Source organism: Schistocerca serialis, chromosome 3, assembly GCF_023864345.2.
Source record: "Schistocerca serialis cubense isolate TAMUIC-IGC-003099 chromosome 3, iqSchSeri2.2, whole genome shotgun sequence".
Taxonomy (NCBI): Eukaryota; Metazoa; Arthropoda; class Insecta; order Orthoptera; family Acrididae; genus Schistocerca; species Schistocerca serialis.
Genome location: NC_064640.1, coordinates 424,123,135 through 424,145,969, shown reverse-complemented (window position 1 = coordinate 424,145,969; position 22,835 = coordinate 424,123,135). Strand labels below are relative to the sequence as shown.

Below are 22,835 nucleotides of genomic sequence, written 5' to 3'. Positions count from 1 at the left end.
ACTCGTAGGAGACCACATTGTGTTTCTTGTTGGAGTGCCTCTGCACTGTCCCTAAATGAAAGCAGTAGGGTTCATTACAGGACCTCGCATGTTTAGGTTTGATTTGTACATGTCAGACTTCATCCTGCCACATAGAGAGAAGTCTAATGGCATAGGGTCTGGCAATCTTGGCAGCCAATTAATTGTTGGGTGGATAAGGCACATACATGCACACCACTAACCCAAAAGCAAATCTACATTAATGTGTTCTGCCTTGGAAACCATTTGGAATAGGGCATATGCCCATATGAAGTTTTTGCTTCAAAAGTGCATACCTATCATATCCCTGAATACTGACCATTCCTCCTGGGACTCCCTGTGGAATACTAATGTGACCCATTCTTGAGTACTGCTTGAGTGTTTGGGATCCCCTCAAGGTCAGTTTAAAAGCAGACGTTGAAGCAGTTCAGAGGTGTGCTGTTAGATTTGTTATCGGTAGGTTCAACCAACATGCCAGTATTCAGGGATGCTTTGTGAACTAAAATGGGATGCATGGAGGGAAGACAGTGTTCTTTTCTTGAAATACTGTTAAGGAAATATAGAGAAGCAGCAGCTGAGGCTGACTAGAAAATGATTCTCTGGCTGCCAAAATATATTTCGTATAAGGAATATTTCTACTTTGTTTCCCTGGTGTTTTCTTTGTGATTAATAAGCCTTTGGTCTACAGATGTAGCATAAATGTATGTGTTACAGTGTCTGGGACATGTTGTGTAATTCGTACATCATAAGAGCATGTGACTGAGATCACAGTTTATTATCTCAAGTCTTCTCCAATTTCTGTGTTGCTTTGCATATGTGTAATACAGGCAAGCATGAGAAAGATTTTCTAAGTGGACTTAAATGGTTGTAGTCTCTTCTCCCTTGGTAAAACCATGAGTTCATAGTCTCAAACTGAAAAAAATAGTTTTGATATTCTAATCGCATTTAACAATAATGAATGCGACACCATAGGTTTTCAGATTCACTAATATGCACATTTATTTTCCCCTCAACACAGTGTCAAGCAATGACCGGTCTCTAACAATAAATCTTGAAAAATCTGCCCCATTAGCTTTTATGCAAAACAATGTCATTAACCAGCCAAGTACAATACCCTTATATCTTGACATTAGAAACAAAACTCACTTTCATTGGTAGCTTGTATAACTAGTTCCATACTGTTGCCGTTACTAAGTTTGTGTTCACAGAACACTGCTGTACAGTTCACGTAGCTCTCTCTAACATAGTTTGATTAATTGTCTGCTAAATGACATTCAATAATTAACGACAGAGACCATATTGAGTCATTCAAAACAGAACAATAGAAGCATGGCACATTAGTAGAATGGATTTTCTGCCTCTGCAGCATAGTGTGCATTGTATGAAACTTCCTGGCATATTAAAACTTGGGTACTATACCAAGACTCAAACTCAGGACCTTTGGCTTTTGCGGGCAAGTACTCTACCTACTGAGCTACCCAAGCATGACTCGCAACCCCTCCTAACAGCTTTACCTTCACCACTACCTCATCTCCTAACTTCCAAACTTCACAGAAGTTCTCCTGAATTCATTCTGGAAACATCCTTCCACGCTGTGGATAAGCCACGTCTCCACAATATCCTTTCTTCCAGGATCCAGGAGTGCTAGTCCTGAAAGTTTTGCAGAAGAGTTCATGTGAAGTTTGAAAGGTAGAAGATGAGGCATTGATGGAAATAAAGCTGTAAAGACAGCTCATGAGTTGTGCTTGGATGGCCCAGTCAGTTGAGCACTTGCCTGCCAAAGGCAAAGGTTGCCAGTTTGAGTCTTGGTTCAGAACACAGTTTTAGTCTCCCACGAAGTTTCACAACACATTAGTAGTTTGTGCACATACATGTCACAAAGAAAACATGCTAATTATTGAACAATTTTCCAAGGAAATACTTTTTATGTACATAGATGTTACTTGTATGAATATGACCTGCAGACCACTACATAATATATACCAAATGGATGCAAACTTTCATAGAGACTGAGTATTTTTTGGTGGAGGGTAGTATTTATAGACTGATGTACAGATATTTTGTGATCTCAATTAGTTTATAAAACTGCAGAGGAAAAATTTAATAATGTTGATGATGTATAGATTCCAATAATTATTTGCCTTAACTAAAGGATAGCTGATGAGAAAAGTATAAAAGTTCACAGTACTATTTGATTATCACACTGGAGGCCTCCATGATGGACATCCTATTTACACATACCGTTTTCATGTTCAAAATTTTTCTGATTTATGCAAATTCTTAATTGGAGGTTTAACTGCGTGATGAAGAGTATTATCTGGTTCAGATAAACTGGGGCAGCAGAGGTATACTGTTGTAGCCTGGAATCTAATGGTCATAATGGCTCACTTGGCAGATTTCAATTGTGAATATTATTTAAGTTAATTATTTTTCAGAAAAATGAAACAAATTACCATAAATAATGAAATCAGGACATTCTAACGAGTGTTGTCAATTCTCTGTGAACTGTTGATAGCTCGTATTAATTTTCATAAAGCATACTGTTGTAATGAGTTTGTTTACTAATTTTCTTAATTGAAAAGGTTTCAAACAAAGCTAAATGCACCTCTTGTATCAGCAGTTGGTAAATTCTGATGTGAGTAATGAGATTACATAAAATACTTTGTAAATAAGAACTTGATCATTTTGTGTATATGTGGTATATGCCATACTTGTACAAGTATAATCAGCTGAATGACAAAGGGGGGAAAAGATATTAAAGAAGGAGCCGAATGATAGCAAATGGGGTAATTCCACCTTGCCATGTGTCAATATTTCCTGATTTTTAAGTATAGCTATAAATGTTCCTATATGGTGAATGGTTTTTCTCAGTGTTTTAATAAGATAATTGAGTAACCCAGTTTGACTCTCTCTCTCTCAACACCACACACACACACACACACACACACACACACACACACACACACACACACACACACACACACTCATAAAAGAGAGCACTGGAGACTATTTATTAATTGTGTTTCATAATGAGTAGTTAATCATCACATAAATATACTTGTTTTCAGTTTTGTAAAGAAAAAAGAACTAATGTTGTTTCTGTAATTAAGTTATGCATAATAAAGTTCACAAATTTGCAGCTCATCATTGCCAGTTGTTGGAATGTTTGATGGCAACAAAGAAGAATGTAGTGAAAGATCTGCTTTGTGTAATAGCATATGGAACTTCAAGTGCTAGGTCATCAGCAGCAAAACTATTATTTTATTATTGGCCAACATTCAACCCTGTCTTGTTTGATCGAAGAGTTGTTTTGCAGAAAGTTGCAAGTAAGTAATATGGATTTTTACTATCAGATTTAAAACCTTAACTCAAAGAATCTTATTCAAGGCACCTAAGACATGGCATCATTAATGTGTACAAAAATACTTATTGCATGTGCACTTGTGATTTCTTTTTCAGTCTGCATGATATTTTAGCAAATAACAGTTCCATCCATCACAGTTAGACCAGTGCTGTTGAATTGTATCATCTAAGATGCCATTGTTTCTCTTGCTACTTTCTTTTCATTTTCACCACCACCACTGCCCTCTTCACCACAGCTGTGACTGCATTTACTATTTGTTTGGCAATTGTTGGCACCAGGTTGTGAAGATTTTGGGCTAGATCTTGGACGTGAACTCATTTAAGTTTCTTCAGCACTAGTCAGGACACTTTTGAGTGTTTCTCAGGCCCTGAGTCATGTGTAATATGACTGAAAACAACTATAATATTGTCTGCTATGTATACTTATACAGCTACCATGTTGTGGTCCAAGAAATCTTTTGCTGAATTAAGGCTCTCCTAGTTGTCATTTCTGCAAAATAGCCATTGTCATTATTGTGTAACACAACGGTGGATATTGTGGGCTGTAAGAAATGTGTGGCATTTTTAATCTTCAGATTGGTCTTTGATGTGCAAACCATCTACCTGTCTGTCAGTACATACACATACAACATGGTATGTGTCTATTTTCTTAGGGTGTATGTCTTCTTCAAGTACTTGATCATCTGGACGACCCTTTGTCACAAATGCTTCCACTATATTGGGAAGTGCTGCCTGGTGCAGACATTCTCATTGGGTTTTTGTATAGATTTCCCAAAATTATTTTAAGCAACTGCTAAGATGATTCGTTATAGCAAATAATTCATAATAATACACCATGGTGATGTATTTGATTATTATTCATATAGTAAGATGACATTTCCATGCCATGTTATTATGACCTGTTGGAATAAAAATAATATATGCTCTCTCAAAAGTTGTAGCAATTGAATTAATTTATCAAATTTTATATTCCTATACTAAAGGTCATAATGCTGCAAGATGTTTGTCCACTACATATAAACACACTCATTTACTGCTAGCATCATGAAACCACCAAATAATTTTTATGAGACCGTATAATCTTGGCATTTCAGCAGTGCTTTGGGTTTTTATTTTCATATAATTTGCAAGAGCTTCCTTACAATGGTAAGTTTTTGCTCTTGCTGCACATAACTCATGAGATCAGCAAGTTGGAAGCAAAGATGTTACTGAGGGTACCGGAAAGAATTCAGATTAAAAACTCTTGCTGTTCGCTGATTATGTCACATATTTGTCACCAGACATTTATGTGGCATTCAGAAATATTAATACAAAGCACAATGAGTTAAATAGGAGCAATGCCAGAAGACAGTCTAGTGCTATTGTGAAGCACGTCTACAGCAAGGTTACTGCTGTTCTAGAGACTGTCCTTGCAACTGTCCATTAAGTGCAAGCTGCATCTGTGGAGTTTCAGTTAGCAGAGCAGTGATTATTCTATAGATGATACCAAAAAAGGCTGTGGCTGGTCTGTGCTGTGTACTTTATGGGACATGGGTTGCAAAGGGTGTTTGTTGCCCACTTGATATGTCATGGGCAGTGTTATTGACAGCAATGTGCAAGTGCAACAGTGCCCTCCAAGCTTCTTTCATGCACGTTTTCTGCATGACTATCGCTCTTGGAGACGAGGCTCACCTTTTCCCTGAAATGGCCATGTATGGCCTGTAGTGTTCATGTCTGAGTTTCTGGTGAGATGGAGGTCAGAGGCATTCTGGAGCCAATGGACTGCCTAGCTGCTCTGATGTTCATTCTGAGAGACAGTTTCAGGCCCATAGGCTACTACCGAAGGCTTGTGGTTTGTAAATAAGTGATACTATACACTGTAAAGAAAAATGTGAAACTTCTTCATAGTACATATGTAATTGACAGTGCCTCTGGGTCTATTTGGGAGGAGGTAGTTGGAGCCTAATTGAGTGTTTTTACTGCATACATGAACAATCATTAACTACTTCCAAGTTTCTTATGCACCAGAATGACACTTGTTCCACATTGGGATGCATCTACTGTAAAAATCATTAGTTTGCATGGTATAAATATTAGTAGACATGGACAAGACTGGAGCTTACTCTTAAACATAAAGTGTGTTTTGTTGCAGTCCATAGACTGTACAGTACACCTCAAAGGTAACTAAGTGGGCAAATGATTTCAGCCATGTTCAGAATGAACTTCTTCATAGTAGTTAATTTTTCCTAGGAGCACTTGTAAATCTGTGGTACTCTTTTGGTTCTGGTAATATGTCTACAGCTTTTAAATAGAACAGTGTGAGTGATATGCTCATTGAATTAAGAATATGACGTAGATGTTCTAGTTGTTCTTTAAAGAATGTACATTTTCGGCCTGCCTCATGCAGCTTGGAGAAGCTGATTTGCAAATTATTCAAGTGATCATGCTGGTCCTTGCCCATAATAATAATGTTAGGAAGGTAGTTTGCACACTCCAGTTTTTTTACTCCAAAAATCTTTGAAAATGATGGCCGCAGTTGCTATTCTGAAATACAGTATTTTATATCTATACAGGCCAAAGTATGTATTAATAACTGTGAGGTCGCAAGAAAGCATCAGGCTAAGAGAAATTGCGAGTAAATTTTGATTTTTAAAAATGTCCACCAGTTGCTAACTCGCAGAGCAGATTGTACAGATATGTAATGGGGTATGAATCTACCACTGATGGTGCATTAAGTGGGCAGATACAGCTTAAGATCTTCAAAAACTCAATTTTTCAAAAGTATTATTTTTTATTATGCTCCGCATTAATACAATGACTTCATATTATGGGACTGCAATCAGAGAAAATTCTGATACTAACAGGGGAACAGCTATATTGGCTATATGGTGTCATGAATTCTGATTCTGATTCAGTGCATCATTTTTGTCCCAAGGGAAATGATAATGATGTCCATATCATGTGCAAAATGTTGATAGCTATGGGCACAAAAAATACTTGACCAGTTGCAGTGATGGGATCTATCAAGTGTGTGCTTAAAAATTTAGTGGCCACAGAGCTCTTAAAAGATGGTTTGGAGCTAATGCACAAAATGTGAATGAGTCACTGAACAGCAAAATTTGGAAAGTTTGTCCCAAGTTTGTTTAATGAACATAGTAAGAGCATATGGAATATCAGACCAATTGTGTGATTGGATTGAAGAGTTCCTAGATAACAGAACACAGCATGTCATTCTCAATGGAGAGAAGTCTTCTGAAGTAAAAGTGATTTCAGGTGTGCCACAGGGGAGTGTCGTAGGACCGTCTGCTGTGACAGAGAAAATTCTGATCTGTTTTATTTTGTCTTAGAATCCACTTAAATTCTTACCTTTGTTTATTTCAAATGACTGTGTATTTCCAACAAACAGGGCAAAAAAGTTATGGTGTTATAGATGTATATTCATGAAAGCAGAATCAATCAGTAAACATTATTGTGAGAAAAAAATCTTTTGATCTTTTCCTTGAAGTATGTGAATGCTATTATTACTGCTCATATGGACAAGTGACCAGCAGACTGCAGCAGTTAAATATAGAGACTACATTTCCCAAAGTATTGGTGGGCATAATATTTTTGGCAGATATATATTTCTCTCTGGAGCCACTCCCTGAAGAAATGATGTTGCATCAATAAGTGACTTGGAAATTTACAGTTTCTTTGAAGGATTAAATTTACTCTGAGATTTGTTTAAACATCTGTTTTGTGTGTGATTTTAAAATTTGAGGTCTTACAGCAGCATCAATAAGTGACTTGGAAATTTACAGTTTCTTTGAAGGATTAAATTTACTCTGAGATTTGTTTAAACATCTGTTTTGTGTGTGATTTTAAAATTTTAGGTCTTACAGCAGTTATCGTTGTCTAAAACTGATCTTTCTTTTTCATATTTAGATGACTTCGTTCCATTTGTTTGCCAGCGAGATATGTGTCCCAGTGCAGGGAACGCTGAAGCAGCGAAAGTTTGTTTTGATCATTGCATTTCAATCACGTTTGCCAGTGATAGTCCTCCACCTTTGTATCTTTGCATAGAATGTGCAAATGAAATACACAGGGAACATCCAAATCAAATGTTCTTTGACATATTACATCCAATGCAACAAGTATCAATGACTTGTGAAAACAAGGTAATTTCTGCAAGTGATCTTAAGAACTCTGTACTGTTTTGAAACTCTTAAAATTAATGTTTCTTCCTACAGCTCTCCTTATTCTAGTGCATTAATCAAGCTCTATATTTTAGAATTGCAGGGGTACTGACAAGTATGCTATCTCAATTTGCTTTTCAACTGAATGTGCAAGCTACAATGGAAACCACCCTATAAGATATTGTCAACAGTGCCACAGCATCAGGCATAATAATCGCCGAGGAATGGATCATATTGTGCATAAGAGTTTGCCATACATTTGGGATATGGATACCAAAATGAAATCCTATTTGGTGGAAGCAATAGTCAGGTTAGTAACATTATTTTAGTCCTCCCAGAAATTCATTTTAAAACATAAACAATATTTGTGCCATATATTTGTTTACATCTAGTTTGGTGTAATTGTTTGTATGTTCTGCGGATCATACATAATTTTGAGCTTTGCTATGATGAGGAATGAGTCAGTTTTATAATAATAGTACACTTTTCCAATGAAAAATAAATATGACAGCATTCTGACCATTTACAAAAGTGTCTGAAGCTACCTTTTTTTAATTTTTTTGTCTGCAGTGAGTGATTTATACATAACTGTGTTCAATCTCTCTATCTCTCTCTCTCTCTCTCTCTCTCTCTCTCTCTCTCTCTCTCTCTCTCACACACACACACACACACACACACACACACACACACAGTATTGTTGATTGCATAATGGTTTCAGGGCCCTTTTTTTTTCACTAAAAACAACAGATCCACTGTCATGGTATGAATAATTCTCAGTAGACCCTTCAGATATAGTTGACATGCTTGCACTCCTGATTGAAAATCTGACCCTGTGTTGCACTATGAAATTTAGAACTAAATTACTTGGTCAATATTGAGTAACTTCATCAACTGAACTGAATTAGGGACTTATCAAATATACTCAAAGATGTTGCTCAAGGGAACATAGAGTTTCACACTGAAATGTGAGAAGACCTGGACGTACATACCTACAAAATGTTGTTGCCCAAGAACTAAGTGAGAATGGAAAACACACAGGCCTTTGGTAAGAAATCCAACTTCATGTCTCTCATTTAACTGTATCATTTATCGAGCATGAATTTCTTTCCATATGTAAGACATCATACAGAAACCAATCTTTTGGTACTGGCCAGTAGACAACTCTAGTAAACTTTATGAACATTTGTTGCATAGGCTCATGTAACGTTCTAGTAGATTATATTTGAATTTGATATGCAAGATTTTGTTCCATTAAGAGCGAGGTGTTGCGACTTCCTTGCGGACAGAACTCAAAATATTGCTGTTAATGGAACAAAATCAACAGATGGAAAAGTAATTTGTGGAGTACCAGAAGGAAGTGTGATAGGACTGTTGTTATTGTGGTCATCAATCCAAAGACTGGTTTGATGCAGCTCTCCATGCTACTCTATCCTATGCAAGTCTGTTGATCTCTGAGTGACTACTACAACCTACATCCCTCTGAATCTGTATACTGTATTTATCTCTTGGTATCCCTCTATGATTTTTTGCCTCTTGACACTTCCATCCAATACCAAACTGGTGATCCCTTGATGTCTCGGGATGTGTCCTATCAACCAATCCCTTCTTCTAGTCGGGTTATGCCACAAATTTCTTTTCTCCCAATTCAATTCAGTGCCTCCTCATTAGTTTCGAGGTCTACCCATCTTGACTGTTACTGTATACAGCGTATGTAAATGATCTAGTAGAAAGTGTTGGATGCTATTTAAGGCTGTTCACAGATGATACAGTTGTCTGTAACAAAGTAGCAATGCCAGAAGAAAGTATTCATTTGCAGAATGACCTGCAGATGATTGATGAATGCTGCTGTCTCTGGCCATTGACCCTGAACATAAATAAACGTAACATACTGCACATAAATAAGAAAAAAAATCCATTCCTATAGAACTACATTATTGATGAGAAACTGCTGGAAACAGTATCTACCGCAAAATATCTAGGAGTAACTATACAGAGCGACCTTAAGTAAAATGACCACATAAAAGAAATACTAGGAAAAGCAGAGGCTGGAAAAGGTTCATAGGAAGAATGTAAGGAAGCATAACTCATCCACAAAGGAAATGGCATATAAGGTGCTTGTTCAACAAATTCTTGAGTACTGTCTATCAATGGGATCCTTACCAGGTAGGACGGATAGAAGAGAGAGACAAGATCCAATGAAGAGCAACACATTTCATCATGGGATCATTTAGTCAGTGTGAGAGCACTACCAAGATGCTCAACAAACTCCATTGGCAGACATTACATCTACATCTACATCCACATCCATACTCTGCAAGCCACCTGACGGTGTGTGGCGGAGGGTACTTTGAGTACCTCTATCGGTTCTCCCTTCTATTCCAGTCTCGTATTGTTTGTGGAAAGAAAGATTGTTGGTATGCCTCTGTGTGGGCTCTAATCTCTCTGATTTTTATCCTCATGGTCTCTTTGCGAGATGTACATAGGAGAGAGCAATATATTGCTTGATTCCTCGGTGAAGGTATGTTCTCGAAACTTCAACAAAAGCCTGTACCAAGCTACTGAGCATATCTCCTGCAGAGTCTTCCACTTGAGTTTATCTGTCATCTCCATAACGCTTTCGCGATTACTAAATGATCCTGTAATGAAGTGTGCTGCTCTCCGTTGGATCTTCTCTATCTCTTGTATCAACCCTATCTGGTACGGATCCCACACTGGTGAACAATATTCAAGCAGTGGGCAAACAGGTGTACTGTAACCTACTTCCTTTGTTTTTGGATTGCATTTACTTAGGATTCTTCCAGTGAATCTCAGTCTGGCATCTGCTTTACCGACGATCAACTTTATATGATCATTCCATTTTAAATCACTCCTAATGCGTACTCCCTGATAATTTATGGAATTAACTGCTTCCAGCTGCTGACCTGCTATATTGTAGCTAAATGATAAGGGATCTTCCTTTCTGTGTATACGCAGCACATTACACTTGTCTACATTGAGATTCAGTTGCCGTTCCCTGCACCATGCGGCAATTTGTTGCAGATCCTGCATTTCAGTACAATTTTCCATTGTTATAACCTCTCGATATACCACAGCATCATCCGCAAAAAGTCTCAGTGAACTTCCAATGTTATCCACTTGGTCATTTATGCATATTGTGAATAGCAACGGCCCTATGACGCTCCCCTGCGGCACACCTGAAATCACTTTTACTTTGGAAGACTTCTCTCCATTGAGAATGACATGCTGTGTTCTGTTATCCAGGAACTCTTCAATCCAATCACACAATTGATCTGATAGTCCATATGATCTTACTTTGTTCATTAAACAACTGTGGGGAACTGTATCGAACGGTTTTCGGAAGTCAAGAAACACGGCATCTACCTGGGAACCCATGTCTATGGCTCTCTGAGTCTCGTGGATGAATAGTACAAGCTGGGTTTCACACTAGCGTCTTTTTTGAAACCCATGCCGATTCCTACAGAGTAGATTTCTAGTCTCCAGAAAAGTCATTATACTCGAACATAATACGTGTTCCAAAATTCTACAACTGATCGACATTAGAGATATAGGTCTATAGTTCTGCACTTCTGTATGACATCCTTTCTTGAAAACAGGGATGACCTGTGCCCTTTTCCAATCCTTTGGAACGCTATGCTCTTCTAGAGACCTATGGTACACCGCTGCAAGAAGGGGGGCAAGTTCCTTCGTGTACTCTGTGTAAAATCGAACTGGTATCCCATCAGGTCCAACGGTGTTTCCTCTTTTGAGCGATTTTAGTTGTTTCTCTATCCCTCTGTCATCTATTTCGATATCTACCATTTTGTCATCTGTGCGACAATCAAGAGAAGGAACTACAGTGCCGTCTTCCTCTGTGAAACAGCTTTGGAAAAAGACATTTAGTACCTCGGTCTTTAGTCTGTCATCCTCTGTTTCAGTACCATTTTGGTCAAGAGTGTCTGGACATTTTGTTGTGATCCACCTACCACTTTGACATAAGACCAAAATTTATTAGGATTTTCTGCCAAGTCAGTACATAGAACTTTACTTTTGAATTCATGGAACGCCTCTCGCATAGCCCTCCTCAGACTACATTTCACTTTCCGTAAATTTTGTTTGTCTGCAAGGCTTTGGTATGTTTATGTTTGCTGTGAAGTTCCCTTTGCTTCCGCAGCAGTTTTTTAACTCTTTTGTTGTACCACGGTGGCTCTTTTCCATCTCTTATGATCTTGGTTGGCACATAATCATCGAATGTATATTGTTTGATGGTTTTGAACTTTGTCCACTGATTCTCAACACTATCTGTACTTGAGACAAAACTTTGGTGTTGAGCCATGAAGTACTCTGAAATCCGCTTTTTATCACTTTTACTAGACAGAAAAATCTTCCTAACTTTTTTAATATTTCTATTTACGGCTGAAATCATTGATGCTGTAACCGCTTTATGATCGCTGATTCCAATATTTCAGTTATGTTTGTCACCAGAATGTCTAATATGTTATCACCACAAGTCGGTTCTCTGTTTAACTCCTCAAGGTAGATTTCAGATAATGCACTTAAAAAAATTTCACTAGATTCTTTGGCCCTGCCAGCCATTATAAACATTTGAGTCTCCCAGTCTATATCCGGCAAATTAAAATCTCCACCCAGAACTATAACATGGTCGGGAAATCTACTCAAAATATTTTCCAAATTTTCATTCAGGTGCTCTGCCACAACAGCTGCTGAGCCAGGGGGCCTATAGATACATCCAATTACCATGTTTGAGCCTGCTTTAACCATTACCTTCACCCAAATTATTTCACATTTCAGATCTCCGTCAATTTCCTTCGATACTATTGCACTTCTTATCGCTATAAACACGCCTCCACGTTCACTGTCCAGCCTGTCTCTGCGGTATACATTCCAATCTGAGTTTAGAATTTCATTACTGTTTACATCTGGTTTCAGTCAACTTTCTGTCCCTAGTACTATGTGGGCATTGTGACTGTTTATTGATGAGAGCAGTTCTGGGACCTTTCTATAGACGCTCCTGCAGTTTACTATTACCACCTTAATATTGTTATTCCCTGTTGCATTTTGCCTACTACTACCACCTTGTCACGTCTCAGGAGGCATCTTGTCGGGCCTACGGAGGGAATTCTCTAACCTAAAAGACCCATGTGGGCACTCCACATGTAGTCTGCTAACCTTGTAGCCACTTCCTGCGTGTAGTGCACTCCTGACCTATTCAGGGGGACTCTACATTTCTCCACCCGATAGCAAAGGTCGAGAAATTTGCACCCCAGATCTCCGCAGAATCGTCCAAGCCTTTGGTTTAAGCCTTCCACTCAGCTCCAAACCAGAGGACCGCGATCGGTTCTGGGAACAATACTACAAATAGTTAGCTCAGATTCCACCCTGCGAGCGAGGCTTTCTGCCTTCACCAACTCCGCCAACCGCCTGTATGAACTGAGGATGACCTCTGAACCCAGATGACAGGAGTCATTAGTGCCAACATGAGCAACAATTTGCAGTCAGGTGCACCCAGTGCTCTCTATCGCCGCCGGCAGGGCCTCCTCCACATCTCAGATGTGGCAGACAGAGTGAACACTGGCCTTTTTCCCCGACCTTTCCACTATTTCCCTAATGGGCTCCATCACCCGCCTAACGTTGGAGCTCCCAATCACTAATAAACCCCTCCCCCCGTGTGCCTGCTCAGACCTTACTGAAGGAGCGGCCACATGTCCACTCACAGGCACAGCGGGCGATGCCACACAGCCAGCCACCACATTGACCCTCCGCCTCGTGTGCCGCCAATGCCGCTGAACGCGCCACTTCCCTTTGGGAGAGGGTGGCCCAACCGCGCCCGGTACCTCCGAAGATGTCTCGACACCAGGGACCATGGGTGAAGCTTGTAACACCTGGGGTGTACTATTCGACGCACCAGACTCCACACTGCTGCGACACTCCGAGGCAGGAGCCTGAAGATGGCTGACCGCAGCCTTCAACACATTCAGCTGTCCGCGAACAGTGGCCAGCTCCTCCTGCGTCCGTACATAGCAATCACACATCTTATCCATCCTAAGAAATCACTTTACTGTAGAGTGTTAATCAACATTTAACTAGACTGCTAATTCACTAAAGGCAGCTAATAGCTGACTAAACTGTGATTACTAGACACTTCTTGTTGGAAATAATGAAAATAAGCACTAACTGTCTCTGGACTGTATTCAAAACAAACACTAGCACTACTGGCACTGCAGCTGACTGAAGGGATTCTCTCTGGCTGTATTCAAAAACAAACATGAAATCTATGGAACACTATTACTAGCTGAAAAGCAAATATATTTTATAACAGCTATCAACCACTAGCTTCATGGTATGTAGAATAAACTCAAATGTGACAAGCTGTGGATCATTATCTATCACTATTCTGAGAAGTAACCCCAGTGTCAAAGATGTTGGTCAAGACCCAGAATGACACATGTGGACCTTATTATCGAGGACACATGTGAGAAGTGGGAGGGAGAGAGCATCCAGCACTACCAGCCACACTGGCATTGTGAATGGTCTAGCATAATTAATGTGCATCTTCTTCCAAGGATGTTCAAATTTTGACCAAGGCAGTAAATGGTACTGGGTTCTCTCTATTTACTTAACCAGATAAGATTTGGAGCACCAACTCCCCTCTTACGTCAGACCCGGGTTTTACAGATCCAGTACTTTTTATCTCACAGTGAAACAAGATTTGATTTTATGTAATGCCATTTGAAATAATAGTACTCATTAATAATTATAAGGGGATGTTCAAAAGATTTCCATTTGAAGCCCGTACACTCCACAATCGGTATGCCAATCAGGCAAAATCACCAAGAGCATTGAGACAATCATCCCACCAATACCACAAAACTAGAAGATAGCCGTTCGTTAAAACGCCTTGTCCTGTTGCATGAAGAGATCCATAACTACCTGCTGCATGTCATCTTCTGACAGGAATTGTCGATCCTTCAAGGCCTTTTTTAAGTGACAGAAGTCGTGATAATCACATGGGGACATATCAGGGCTTTAGGGGGGATGCTCAAGTGTTTCCCTCTTGTATTGACGTAACTTCTGCATCACAACATTTGAGAGTTGGGGATGTGCATTACCATGAAGCTGCATCATCCCTTGGCACACCACTCCACAACAGTGGTTTTTGACTGACATGCTGCCCCATACACATTCCTCATTCTCTGATGGGTGTCTATCGGTGTTTTTCGTTTGGCAGCCAAGAAAAGAATAACAGCATGTTGGTCCTGTTTCTACACATTTTGGAATAACATCGCCATAGTTCATGTTTCTTCACTTACTGCACACAATCGCAAAGACACGAATGCCCACTAATCCCTTGCCTACACGGCAGTGCTTATATACCGGCAATAATAATAATAATAATAAAACCCGTGGAGGCCCGGGAAAAGAATAAGCCTCAGGTATGTTCTGCCAGTCGTAAAAGGCGACGAAAAGAACAAACCACTAATAGGGCTAAGCCCCCTTTTAGTGTAATTAGTTGGTTCAGGACAGAACTAATGAAGCCCTGTCTTGGTCTGGGACGATGCTTGAACCCTATGCCCGTCCACAATGGTAACAACACTGCTAGCCACACGGAAAATGATTTAAATCCAAATAGAGGTGTTTTGCAGGATATGCTTCCTGCAACCACCCTAGAAGGAAAACAAAGACAGAGGATGAGATGGTCAGATGAAGTTAACCGTCACCTCATGTTCTGTTATTACCAAGCAACAAACTTAGGAACCAACACAGATCACAAGTATACACAACATTTATTACCAATACCCAAAATTAAAATTTTTAACAGAACAATAACTAGCTGATCAGATCCATGTAATAATCAAAAATAACAGGATACCCCAGTCAGAATTAGAAAACGTCAAACAACAAGCAAAACAAATACGGGAACAAAATAATGTGCAATCAGAAGAAGAAGAAGAAGAAGAAGAAGAAGAAGAAGAAGAAGAAGAAGAAAATACAGTAATGGACTCGAACATCCCAGAGTAAACAAACAAAGAACAACACGCATCAATTAAACAATCAGAGGAAAATGAAATCTTTAGACAGCCACCAGAACAAGCGCAAATAGAACACGAAGTGACACACATGTTAGATATAGAAGAAAAATTTCAGCTGACATATATAGAATACAAAGACACAAATACAGACATTAGACCATTCTTTCCTAGACCACCAAATAACCCACAAGTCGAAGCAACAATAACAACTATCAACACAATCATACACAACAAAATAAATGAAAATACAACTATGGAAGAGTTACAACTACTGGTTTATATAGGAGCACTCACTACACTAAATATACCCACTAGGCAGAGATCAGAACCAACCAACAAACAGAAGAAACCCACAAAACCAGCGTGGCAACATAGGTTACAGATCAGAATAGAGAAACTGAGAAAAGACATCGGACAGCTAACACAATTTATAAGAAATGAAATATCAGACAAAAAACGGAAAAGGTTAGGTAAAATCTCACAACAAGAAGCGATAGAGCAATTAGATGAACAGAAGCAGAAATTACAAGCATTGGCCAAACGACTTAGAAGATACAAAAAAGTGAAAATAGAAGGAAACAAAACCAAACATTCAACACAAACCAAAAGAAATTTTATCAGACAATAGTTAACACACACGTTAAAATAGACAATCCACCAAACATAACAGACATGGAACACTTCTGGAGCAGCGTATGGTCAAACCCGGTACAACATAACAGACATGCACGGTGGATACAAGAAGAAACAGACACATACAAGATGATACCACAAATTCCTGAAGTGATAATTTAGCAACATGAAGTCACTCGAGCAATTAATTCTACGCACAATTGGAAAGCCCCTGGAAAAGATAAAATAGCAAATTTCTGTCTAAAGAAGTTCACCTCAACACATTCACATCTAACTAAATTATTTAACATAATGGAAGGAAACATTCCACGTGGGAAAAATTTATATATAAAAACAAAGATGAGGTGACTTACCGAACAAAAGCGCTGGCAGGTCGATAGACACACAAACAAACACAAACATACACACAAAATTCAAGCTTTCGCAACAAACTGTTGCCTCATCAGGAAAGTGTCTATCGACCTGCCAGCGCTTTTGTTCGGTAAGTCACCTCATCTTTGTTTTTATATATAAATTATTTAACAGTTACATTGCAGACCCATACACAGTCCCTGATACACTTACACAAGGAATAACTTATCCGAAACCTAAAGATCAGGCAGACACAGCAAACCCAGCAAAATATTGCCCCATAACATGCCTACCAACAATATACAAAATATTAACTTCAGTCATTACACAGAAATTAATGACACATACAACACAGAACAAAATTATAAATGAAGAACAAAAAAGCTGCTGCAAAGGAGCATGAGGATGTAAAGAGCAACTGATAATAGGTGCAGAAGTGACATCAAGCTAAAACTAAACAAAGGTCGCTACACTACGCATACATTGATTACCAAAAAGCTTTTGATAGTGTACCCCACTCATGGTTACTACAAATATTGGAAATATACAAAGTAGATCCTAAATTGATACAGTTCCTAAACATAGTAATGAAAAATTGGAAAACCACACTTAATATCCAAACAAATTCAAATAATATCACATCACAGCCAATACAGATTAAGCGTGGAATATACCAAGGAGACTCATTAAGTCCTTTCTGGTTCTGCCTTGCTTTGAACCCACTATCCAACATGCTAAATAATACAAATTATGGCTGTAATATTACTGGAACATATCAACACAAAATCACACATTTGCTATACATGGATGATCTAAAACTACTGGCAGCAACAAATCAACAACTCAACCAATTACTAAAGATAACAGAAGTATTCAGCATTGATATAAATATGGCTTTTGGAACAGACAAATGTAAGAAAAATAGCATAGTCAAGGGAAAACACACTAAACAAGAAGATTACATATTGGATAACCACAGCGAATGCATAGAAGCGATGGAAAAAACAGATGCCTATAAATATCTAGGATACAGACAAAAAATAGGAATAGATAATACAAATATTAAAGAAGAACTAAAAGAAAAATATAGACAAAGACTAACAAAAATACTGAAAACAGAATTGACAGCAATAAACAAGACAAAAGCTATAAACACTTACGCTATACCAATATTGACCTATTCATTTGGAGTAGTGAAATGGAGTAACGCAGAACTAGAAGCACTCAATATACTGACACGATCACAATGCCACAAATATAGCATACATCACATACATTCAGTAACAGAAAGATTCACATTAAGCAGAAAGGAAGGAGGAAGGGGATTTATCGACATAAAAAAAACCTACATTATGGACAGGTAGACAATTTAAGAAAATTCTTTATAGAATGAACAGAAACTAGCAAAATACACAAAGCAATCACTCATATAAATACATCGGTTACACCATTGCAATTTCATAACCAGTTCTACAACCCTTTAGATCACATAACATCAACAAATACAAAGAAAGTAAATTGGAAAAAGAAAACACTACATGGCAAGCACCCGTATCATCTAACACAGCCACACAACGATTAAGATGCATCCAACACATGGCTAAGAAAAGGCAATATATACAGTGAGACGGAAGGATTCATGATTGCAATACAGGATCAAACAATAAACACCAGATATTACAGCAAGCATATTATTAAAGATCCCAATACCACAACATTTAAATGGAGACTTTGCAAACAATAAATAGAAACAGTAGATCACATCACAAGCAGATGTACAATAGTAGCAAATACAGAATACACCAGAAGACATGACAATGTAGCAAAAATAATACATCAACAACTTGCCATACAACATAAACTAATAAAACAATTCCCACATACAAGTATGCACCACAAAATGTACTGGAGAATGATGAATACAAATTATACTGGAACAGAACCATTATAACAGATAAAACACCACAACATAACTAACCTGACATCATACTCACCAATAAAAAGAAGAAATTAACACAACTAATCGAAATATCCATACCCAATACAACAAATATACAAAAGAAAACAGGAGAAAAAATTGAAAAATACATCCAACTGGCTGAGGAAGTCAAGGACATGTGGCATCAGGATAAAGTTGACATTATACCAATTATACTATCAACTACAGGAGTCATACCACACAATATCCACCAGTACATCAATGCAATACAGCTACATCCAAACTTATATATACAACTAAAGATATCCGTAATTATTGATACATGTTCAATTACCCGAAAGTTCCTAAATGCAATATAACATATACCGTACAGTTAAAAGGAAGTCACGCTTGATCAAGGTCCGCATCACTTTCCATTTTTGACCAGACATAACGTCTGAGAAAAGAAAGAAATAATAATAATAATAATAATAATAATAATAGTAGTAGTAGTAGTAGAAGATATATAATTTATTTATGTGTGTACGAAGGTGAGATTTTCTCATGTAACATGTTATAATATTCATTACTTCATCTGTGTTGATACTGCTACTTCGTTTATTCTTTCTGTAAATAGTTCGAAGCATTAGGCAATTCATAATATTCCTTCATCCCATAGTAAGTCATCAGTTTTATAGTTTTCATAAAATAATTTGTTTACATATTTAAAATACGCTTAGGTATTTAAATACTGCATGTCATTAAACTGAACTGATAACAGCCCACAAAGAACATGCTGACTTGAGTTCTGCCAAGTCTCACTAAGCTATTGGTCTTCATGCGGACAGTAGAAAAACATGTTCTGGGAATCCCGGGCGGTGTGCCAATACAAGTTTATCTGTAGCTGGTATAGAACAGGTACATAGTTGTGTTTTAATTCGTCAGAGCTACCAACATTGAGGAGAATCTCTCAGTAATGACACGGCAAATGTGGAGGAGGGCAGGGGGCACCCAGAAAGGGAGGAGCACCCAGAAGGGGGGGCACCTTCCACCACCCCTCACCTACCGATACCAGAAAGTTTTAAAAATTAGAAGCCTGATTTAGGCCTTTAAACACTATATTTTAAACATTTTCTGACCCTAAATAAAGATGGTATATGTAATTGTTCATATATTTATTTTTATTTGTGTATGAAAATTAATCCAAAATATCATTTTCAATAAAGAAAATTACTTCAGCCTCAACATCACTCACATTTTGAATGAATTGATGGGCGAATCTGCAGTTGATGACCCTCTGCCAGATCTGCATTTACTAGTGACTGCTGCTTCCTTCATACATTCATTTCTGCCCCATAGAAAGCATCGCCTTTTTGTATTTTTTTAAATTTTTGTTTCACTGCCCTTTTTTTATGGTGGCAGCTCATATAACTTGTTGATGATAAACTTTCCCAAAATCAGATAACAAATCTTGTCAGTGTTTTTGTTGTTGTTGCTGTTGTGGAATTGGGAAATGACTTTTTTTTTTTTTTAATCTATGTCATTGCTTCTGGTGCCAAGCATCAGAGCAATTTTTTGTAGCGAGTTCTTCTTTTGTGTAATATTTTGATAACTATGACTCCAGACATTCCAGAGGCACTTCACTGCCTCACAGAGTGTGGCGAAGTCATAAATTTTGCTTCTTGTCCATTCTGTTTCACAAATGAACACACGTAAAGACAAATTGCAACACTACAGGCAGAGCAAAAACGAACACTACCACTACATAGTAATGTATGGTGATTGTAGGCCATTGTTCCTCTCTCCTGTACTGATACAGCCATGGAACACTGGTTTTGTGTTGCCAAGATGTTGACAACACGCAAACATCAGTAATCCAGTACTATCCATGACCAGTGTTGCAGGACATGTTTTAAACTCAGTGTAAACGTGCCTTTAGCAAGACATGGTGACAAAATCATTTGTAGACAAGTTCACCGCATACTCGGGAAGCAAATCATTACAGTCTATAAAACATTTTAGTAGCGTATGATTAGAGTAATGTAAACAGTACTTGTTTGATTTTCATAATACATCAAATTGTAAAATGTCTATTTCCATAATTTTTAATAACCCCCCATCACACTGTAAATAAGGCAATAAATCTGTAATAATTGTGGATAGTCCATAATAGTTGGCAGCCATGATTCATAGTTAATTTTGAGAGTGGTAATGACTTTTAATATTATTTCACTCCATTGTTCAGAAGTAATTCTGAAGTCCAATTTTCACTGTGTGGGCAGCTTAGCTCCATATAGTCATTTTGGTATGCAATGTACAGTTATAGTAATATATATTTGAGAGTTGAATTGGCTGGCTGCTGAAACTGCTGATCTGGTTCTCACTCATTTGGGTTTCAACAGCCTGTATGCAAACTCTCTACTATCTGTGTAGTATATCTATGTCAGTTACATGGCCGGCCGCGGTCGTCTAGCGGTTCTAGGCGCGCAGTCCGGAACTGCGCGACTGCTACGGTCGCAGGTTCGAATCCTTCCTCGGGCATGGATGTTTGTGCTGTCCTTAGGTTAGTTAGGTTTAAGTAGTTCTAAGTTCTAGGGGACTGATGACCACAGATGTTAAGTCCCATAGTGCTCAGAGCCATTTTTTTCAGTTACATGTTCAGCAGACTGACATTGGTCACATACTACTATTTGTATGCCTTTTCCCTGCAGTTTTCTGGAATGATCCAGTACATATTTCCTCAAGACTCTCAGCTGTCTGCTCAAGTTCACTTATTCCTGCTCGCTGCACCTGACATACATGAGTTTCAAAGTGGGTTTTATTAGTAGCATGATTTGTTCTTCCACATTGCTACATTGCTTACACTGCATGAATGAACTCATAGCATGTTATTCTCTGTGGTGGCCTATAGGATGCTTCTACACAGGGCGGAAATAATGGCACCCTTTTCTGCCATAGTTACAGCTGTTGCCTCTTATCTGTATGTATCAACCCATGGTTCCATCCAAAAATAGAGTGTGATTAAGTTTATGTTGCCAGTAAGCTTGCTTGTTTCTATAAGTCTGCAGATATATTCCTGAAACTGGTGTTGCATATTACACCTTCACTGTGCACTGAGAGATTTCCTTGTTATGTTGTTAGATGGTGCTGAACGTATGACAGACATAATAGTTTATGCTCCGACATCTATCACGACTTTAGTATAAGGTTTATAATGTGAATTTGGCTCCTGATTAAATCCCTCACAAGTATCTCCACTCCTACAATTCTTGTTTTAATTAATTTCAAGAGTACACAATGATCAAAGTCATTGTTTTTCTGTTTGGCCAAATCACAATTTTTGAAGAAATCATTTGATGTATTCCATGACTCATCTCATCAGTTACACAGTCTCTCTGAAATTTATGCAGTGGCTTACCACAATTTTTTTCTCAGTGCTTTTTCAGCAGCTTAGGTTTGCAGCACTCTGTTACTAAACTGAATGTAAGGCAGTCTTCCAGATGCCAAATGTTCTGCTATGTCTGGTGTCTCAAGACTATTGGCATGTGGTCCTTCGGTGATCTTGCTGCATCACTCACGTTTTTCTGCTTGGCCTGTTTATCTAGTTTGACTTAGGGGTTAACTATCAGAAACTATCATTATCCTATGCTAGCACTAATAACGCTCTCATGTTTTACACCATTCTTGTTTGATGCAGTCACACACAAAGATTGTGGTGTGAGAGATGAAATATCATCCGTCAGCAAGATACCATTGTATTCCCAGGATATGTAGATGAGCTTTTTTCCAGATAAGATACAGTAGCCCAACAGAAAATGAGAAAGCTGGTTGATGAGAGAAGTTTTAATTGCTATATCCATTTGCTGATGAGCCAGGTGTATGTGATTACTGATGTCACAATTATTGACAAGTGATGTTAGCACACCTACTAAGCCATTGTCACTGTAGATATACTGGAATCTGTGCAATTCCTGCAAAGCACCTATCTTCCTCCTGGTATAATTGTCTCTTCCTGATCTGAAGGTTACTCCTTCTGAAGTTTCTGGACTGGTCTTTCCGGAGCACTGAGTCAGTCTCCCTGAACTAGCCTAAGTAGCCACTGAATATTCTTCCAGTGGTCAGTACATAGTTTGGTAATTATTTCAATAAAGAGGAAAGTGTTAACAGATGCTATGTAGTCCAGTTCTAACAGTGGTACTGTGTAATTATGGTGTGGAAAAATACCTGACTCAGTGTTTCCAATTTTTGTGGCATTAAGAAACGTAGTGGTTTTGTAAATAGCACATTATGTGACAGCATTCATAGTGTGTTAGGTAGTTGTAATAGTTAAACAACTGGTTAACCTGAACC

At 38.3% G+C, this 22,835-nt stretch overlaps 1 protein-coding gene across 1 annotated transcript in view; it reads left to right on the top strand.

The window, feature by feature from the left end:
- LOC126470304 (protein unc-79 homolog) overlaps window positions 1–22,835 on the top strand; it is an 857,658-nt gene that overhangs the window by 51,533 nt on the left and 783,290 nt on the right. The window contains exons 6-8 of the mRNA XM_050098074.1: window positions 3,159–3,344; window positions 7,285–7,517; window positions 7,631–7,845. Of these exons, the coding sequence (XP_049954031.1) occupies window positions 3,159–3,344; window positions 7,285–7,517; window positions 7,631–7,845 (634 nt within the window). The remainder of the gene's footprint in view (window positions 1–3,158; window positions 3,345–7,284; window positions 7,518–7,630; window positions 7,846–22,835) is intronic.